The 6,718-nt window shown below is 31.5% G+C and overlaps 1 protein-coding gene across 2 annotated transcripts; it reads right to left on the bottom strand.

Annotated features, from left to right (window-relative positions):
- Positions 1-503: 503 nt before the first annotated feature.
- LOC109819267 (glycolate oxidase 1) lies at positions 504-5,964 on the bottom strand. Of its 2 annotated transcripts, none has more exons than XM_083068861.1 (12): positions 5,823-5,964; positions 4,579-4,749; positions 4,254-4,378; positions 3,397-3,443; positions 3,134-3,211; positions 2,677-2,801; positions 2,278-2,344; positions 2,093-2,155; positions 1,941-2,010; positions 1,731-1,831; positions 1,305-1,409; positions 504-982 (listed from the first exon to the last, which is right to left on the bottom strand). In XM_083068861.1, the coding sequence occupies exons 2-12, from the start codon at positions 4,716-4,718 to the stop codon at positions 800-802; spliced, it is 1,104 nt and encodes a 367-aa protein (XP_082924987.1). In that variant the 5' UTR covers positions 4,719-4,749; positions 5,823-5,964; the 3' UTR covers positions 504-799. The 2 variants fall into 2 exon arrangements, with proteins under 2 accessions (XP_082924987.1, XP_082924988.1); XM_083068862.1 differs by having other exon boundaries at positions 5,722-5,825.
- Between the last annotated feature and the right edge of the window lie 754 nt (positions 5,965-6,718).

Below are 6,718 nucleotides of genomic sequence, written 5' to 3'. Positions count from 1 at the left end.
AAAAGTGAAAAAGAGAAAAGAATAAGATATTTAAAAAAAATGAAGTCAATTTTTTTGTAAAATGCATTTAAAAAATCAAATTATAGCATTTTTTTCTTGACATCTACTAAATAGTATAACATTTCAAAATTAACAATATTCTAAATAAATTATTATAATTACGGGTAAAAAGTTTAACATTTCCAAGTTTTAATGTTTTCTAATATCCTAATAGATATGTTCTTGAAGAATGAACTAAATCAATTATATAATTAATTCTTGGAATAAAAGATATCTCTCAATAAAAATTATTAAACAATAAATATGTAATTTTTTATACAAATCATAAATATATAATTTATTATGAGGCCTAAGACAAGTGCTTATATGGCCTTGTATGTTACATAGCCTGGACATGGATCACAAGAACTATGATCAAGATTGAAACAGGACAATTGATTCAAGGTTGCTGAGCTTTCGAGTAAAAGGTAAATAATGGAGATATATGATCATAAAACTTCTGCTTATGCTTTGAAGAAAATATATTTTATTGGCAATCATGTTTCAATGGTTTACCAAATCCCAGCACCAAGTGCAATGAAATGAGTCCAGGTAGAAAGTAGAAACTTTTTTCCTTACAGTGAACAAAGTAGCAATACTAACGGATAACTCACACATAGCTCATTTAAGCAACAAAATTTTCTATTGAAGCATGAAACAAGAACAAAGTTTATTTTAAAATGCCTACTAATATCAAGTTCTTGATGTGAAACCTCTCAGTTTCCAACCATATAAGTGAACGAGCTGGAGTCCTGCAATCTCATAACTTGGCAATTCTTGGGCGATCCCATTCTGTGACAACATGGTCACTAGTTATCTCCTTGAGTGAACGGCAACCACTTAGTGCCATAGTTAATTCAAACTCATCATGAAGCATTTGAAGTACTTTTCTTACACCAGCCTCACCATCTGCAGCCAATGAGAATACCACAGGTCTACCAATCTGAAATTTCAGATCAAAGGCAAAACATATAAAAGCAGGAATGTGGGGCTACCTAGATTATTTAGATCATTTGTCTCTAATGAAACACAAATAAACCACTGAAATAGAAAAGCATATTCCAAAGTTTCAGTGGCATTTGTGGCATATTCATATTTTAAGGAAATTTCTTAGATCAGGATCATATGCTTCTCTGTGGAGCTTAGGAATTATATCTCTATGATGCACATATGCTTCACTAAGGCAAATAAGCACACACAATCACACATATTGAAGTTAAGCATTCGACAGTTTAATTAATGTAATAAAATTTCCATATACTTACAAATACACCAGACGCTCCAAGAGCTAGTGCTTTAAAAACGTCTGTCCCTCGACGAATTCCACCATCCAAAAAAACTGGAACTCTTCCTTGTGCAGCTTTAACTACCTATTTATTCAAGGCAAGCAACCAATATTTCCATTATGTTAACAAATTTAAAGAGGTCATCATTCAATAGGATACCAAAAAATTTAAATAAGGAAAATGCAATGATTAAGACTGAGGAAATAGACAATGAAAAAGAATTTTGCAAATTTTCAACTATAACAGCTTTATAGTTTTAATGCATTGCATTATGAACTTAAATTAAACAAAGAATGAGCAAGACTTTAGTTGATTAGTTCCAGTGGCAAGAATGATAGCAATAGAAGCGGTTGATTTCTTTAAATTAATAAAAAAAAAAATCCAAAAATGGTTAGGATGCAGTACCTCTTCCAAAGCCATAATAGTTGCAGGGACATAATCAAGTTGACGAGCCCCGTGATTGGAAACAATGATTCCAGCAGCTCCAACTTGTACGGCTATCCTTGCTACATTATTAGCATAAGATATGGGATTAGATTCAATATTGAGAAAACAATCCTAATAAAGATAAAATGGACATAGAAACAACAGATCGTATATGTTTGATAGGCTTACTATCTTCAGCAGTAAGTACACCCTTTACTAGAATTGGCAATGACGTGATTGTTTGAAGCCATTTGATATCCTGAAATAAGATTTACCATGGTATTACTTCCGCATTCAGTAACACAGATTAGAAAACTGTATCTGTGAAAGATCTATATCACCTTCCAGTTGAGTGATCGATCAACTTGTCCAGCAACATAAGCGGCAAGACCAGAGTCACTAGTCTGCAATGTAATTCCAAACAGCAAATAGCAGAGTAACAACAATAAGATGACCAATGATGAAAAAACCCACCTGATTACAAAATTTCATACCAATAATGGAAAATAGCAATGTAATCACATACCTTGTCCATCTCTCCAAGATCCAAACCTTCAAAATTCTTCAATAACAGATTTGGTGGCAATGTAAATCTGTAAAATACCCCATCAAACAAGCAAGTAATATGTATCTTAAAGTAGGAGATTTATCAATTCAACCATGACGACCCATGTAAAGTTTAATGGAAAGACTTTCTATTGAAATTTTCAAAGAGAAAATAAGCTATACACTGACTGATAAGTGACAATATAAATTAATTTACAATATCGTCCAATTACAAACTACCATGTATTCTAAGTTTGTTGATTTTTAAAACAAATAATTAAAAAATTATACTAATGATGATTTTTGATTGATTGATTGTGTAAAAGTGTTTTAGACTATAACTACATGACCATTAAACTCATTCCAAATGGTTACCAACCTGTTTTTGATGTCAGCCTCCCTTCGACCAAGAATTGGAGTGTCCACAGTAAGGGCAATTGCCTTGAAACCAGCTCTTTCAGCTCTTCTCACAAGCTGAGCAGCCACATTTCTGTCTTTAAGCACCTGAAAGAAGAAAAGAACGGTAACATATTAGGTATTAATAAAAGATTCTGGAGAAAATTATAAATGATTTGTGAAAACTATAAGATCTTTTCTAGCAAAAAAAACTGGAAATAAAATGCAATACATTGCCCTGTGGCAGTATGCAGGAATCAACCATTAATTTGTCAAACTCATTAAAGCATTGATAAAAGTGCAACAAAAAAAATGATAATGATAATTCATAAAAGTTATTTCCTGTTTTATACTATGTTATTGTATTCAAGGGAGAGACTCGTAACACACATCACAGAAAAGAGAACTACAGAAAGAAGAAATAAGGGCAAGATACTCACGTAGAGTTGGAAAAAACGGATGCCAGGACCTGTTGAAGCAACCTCCTCAACACTGGAAGTAGACCATGAGGATAGTGTCTGACAAAAAATATTATAAAAATTAATCTGCCAGAAAGTTAATAAGTACAACAAATGCATGCAGGTCTTTAGGCTTATACCATTTCAAATTTGAGTCAAATAAATAATAAAACTACAAGGAAACAAAAACAGTTTTTGTCTGGAAATAAAGCCAAAGTAGATGACAAATGTGGTGAAATCCAAACCATGATTGTGCCAGCTGCTGATGCTGCTCTGGCAGTAGCTAATTCTCCTGCACAAAAGTTGCATGATTTGTTTTAATTTAGAACTTTTTCTAAACTGTGGGTGGAAATCAACTTCAATTAAAAAGGTATTAAGAATCAGGGACTTCTATATTAACAAAATCTGCAAAGTTAATGCTTAATTATGATGAATTTTATAATTTGTAGAATATACTATAAATTACAAACACAATGATCAAATGATATCAAGACCCTAGCATTCTTCTCTATTAAACACTAATAAATAAAACAAAATTTCCAAGCCTTCGTGTTTCATTTGAGAACACTAGTTCTTCTGAAATTATCTTAAAACATTTTAGAAAACAGTTTAGACAGTCTTGCTGAAATTTTCTCCCCAAAATGGTTATACGAAATTGACTGGGATTTTTCTTATATATGATTTTCCTTGATATGGATTGTAATCCTATACCAGAGAGTATAACAGCATTTTTTGTTGAAAAGGGAATGTTCTTATGTCTTCGTATTTAAGCAAAACCTTTTTTAAGTCCTCTCTTTTATGTTATTGTGTTCATGGTTATAGTACACTAAAGTATACAGAACCATTACCGGTTTCAGCATAAACATACGCCGTAAGCTTTCTATCAAAGAGCTCCAATATGCCTTCTCATTCAATTAAATGCAAGGAAGCTACATATTATGGCATTCTATACCTCATCCTACAATCATTCCACCTCAAGGAATGGGAATGCGTCATTCTGTGCTTTTTGATTTTATGAGAGTGCTATAGTTATATTTAACAACAACAAAATACCGGGTATAATATCTTAATTTGGCACAAACCAATGAGTTTGATATCATACCTTCAGGGTGAGCCATCTTTTGCATGGCTGTAGGTGCAATCATGATAGGCATTGATATTTTGAAGCCTAATACTGTTGTAGTCAAGTCTATCTTGCTTACATCAACAAGAATACGCGGCCGGAACCTATTTGAAGTAAACCAAATAGATATTTAAAGAAGGGCTACAGAATAAAAAGGATGAAAATTAATAAAAGGGAGCATAAGTTGCAATCTCATAACACATGTAAATCCTACTGTGTCCTTAGTAATCAAAGAAGGAAAGGTGAAATTATATCTTGAATGGAAAAAAATAAAGTTTCTAGATTCCTGGGAAAAGTAAATTACAGAATCCTTGAGAATGCATTTCGGTTCTCTTTCAAAGTCCACTGATCCTCTGCCCCTGATGCATAGTAATCAAAAACCATCTTTGGCAATTTTTCCTTTGCAATTTCCTCATACTCGGAAACATTAGTTATCATCTTCATCCTCGTAATATTTACTTATAATCCGCAGGATCTGCAGAAAGTTTGTTTGAATTATAGTTATTAAACAACATGAATTCATATCACATGCATCCAATCCAACGATGCTGAGCAATACTAATAGATGCAAGTATGAATATGTTTGAAGTTCACTGACTAGTTTCAGAACACTATAAAACATGCTGGTTAGAATCCCGTCAAAACACAATCTTGGACAACGTGACGACTAAAAACAGAAAAACGTAGCCTTTTGGAATCCCTCAATGGTATTTTTTTTTTTTTAATTTTATAAGGAAAGAAGATTTCATTACTATTGAAAATGAACATCAGCACAAGGGATGCTAAGTCCATGAAGGTCAAACACATTGTGCCCACCAAGTAAAAACCTAGAGTGAAAAATCATCAAGGAGTAGTCTTTTAAAATACCAACCATCGATGCTCATGATTTATTGTGGTTTAGCACATAATATTACCAGTTGATTTGCTCATCAAAACGCTGAACAGGATCAGTTATAATCAACCCACTCAAATTTTGACAAGTGTAATACAATCAAATTCTATTTGATATTTCTCATCCATTAAAAATAAATTCATAATAGTGTATATAATCGCGGAATAATCCTCATTTTACAATTTAATTTTGTAAGATTGAATTAAACTCTTAATCCATTTTGCCAAAATGTTATCGAAGCATATAGCGAATTACCGATTGTTAGTAGCTTTATCATGTCACATGTTATCAGACCATTATCGGACAATCTATATATGTCGAGTTTGTATATAAGTAATGAACAATCAATCCTTCACTTATAAGCCGATTTATAAGATTGAGTTAAGTTATTATCCCACTTTCTAAGAAATTCAAAAGAAATCCATGATGGAAAACAAATAAGGAGAATAAAGATCCAGACTTTCAAAATGTTTAAACCTCAAACAGTAGCCAAAACTATGAATTGCAATCATAGAGTAATGAAAGGAACCGTAAATTAAGAGTAGAAAAACAAACCTAATCAATTAGTATAATAAAAAAAAATTACGATGAAATATGTTATAGACGAATGCAAATAACATGGAATGAAACGCAGGTAGGAAGTTGAAGGGGAGAACCTTTATCTGTGGCTGGTGAGGGGAGGAATGCGATGAAGCTAAAAAGGAAGAAAAGTGAAAGAATCACAAGGTATCACGGAAAATAATAAATAAATTGCACAGTGACAAAATGAGGAGTATACAATTACAATCAGTATCATCATAGGCTAAGACAGAGACAAGCACTAGTGACTTTGTTTGTCGAGGGGTACCGCAATGAGACAAAACTGTTTCACGGAAAACCGAGCTATCGTACTGTTGACCGTGGCCCACATTTTTGGCTTTTATTCATCGCCCGGTTAATGCTTTTGGCTAAGGATGATGTATGTTCCTATGACGTTTTTAAACATAAGATTATCGTCAATAATAGTAATGTAATGGCTTTTTAAATATAAGAACATCTTCCATAATATTTCCTAATGGAGTTTTTAAGCATAACAATTGATTCTTACAAAATTTATTATTAGAGTAGAATATCTGAATGTCATGTCTAACTTTTGTTGTTATACAAGAACTTTTAACAACACGTTCTTAAATAATAAAAAGTATTTTTTTTTATTATTCTTACTTAATAGTATAATTTTTAATAAAGATAAAATAAAATTTTAAGTTAAGTTCTTTCATTACAGTAAAAATAAATAATGAAACCCACTAAAAATTTTAGTAAAAATTTTAGTTGACATTATGAAACCCACTAAAAGTGGAATAAGAATCCAAAATAAGTTTTACTATAGGAGATGCTTTAAGAATTGCTTCTTGTAATTTTTAAGGTAAATTGTAATTTTAGTTTTTTTTTATCAATTTGTAATTTGATTTCTCTATCTTAATTCCTCTATTTTTTAAAATATAAATTTTTGATTTTATTAATAATTTAATATTCGTTTATTCTCAAATGTTGACATTGTCAGATGATTTTT

The sequence above is a fragment of the Cajanus cajan genome, chromosome 2, assembly GCF_000230855.2.
Source record: "Cajanus cajan strain Asha chromosome 2, NIPB_CcT2T_4, whole genome shotgun sequence".
Taxonomy (NCBI): Eukaryota; Viridiplantae; Streptophyta; class Magnoliopsida; order Fabales; family Fabaceae; genus Cajanus; species Cajanus cajan.
Note: the sequence above shows the minus strand (reverse complement) of the source record. Positions and strands in the feature narration are given on the sequence as shown.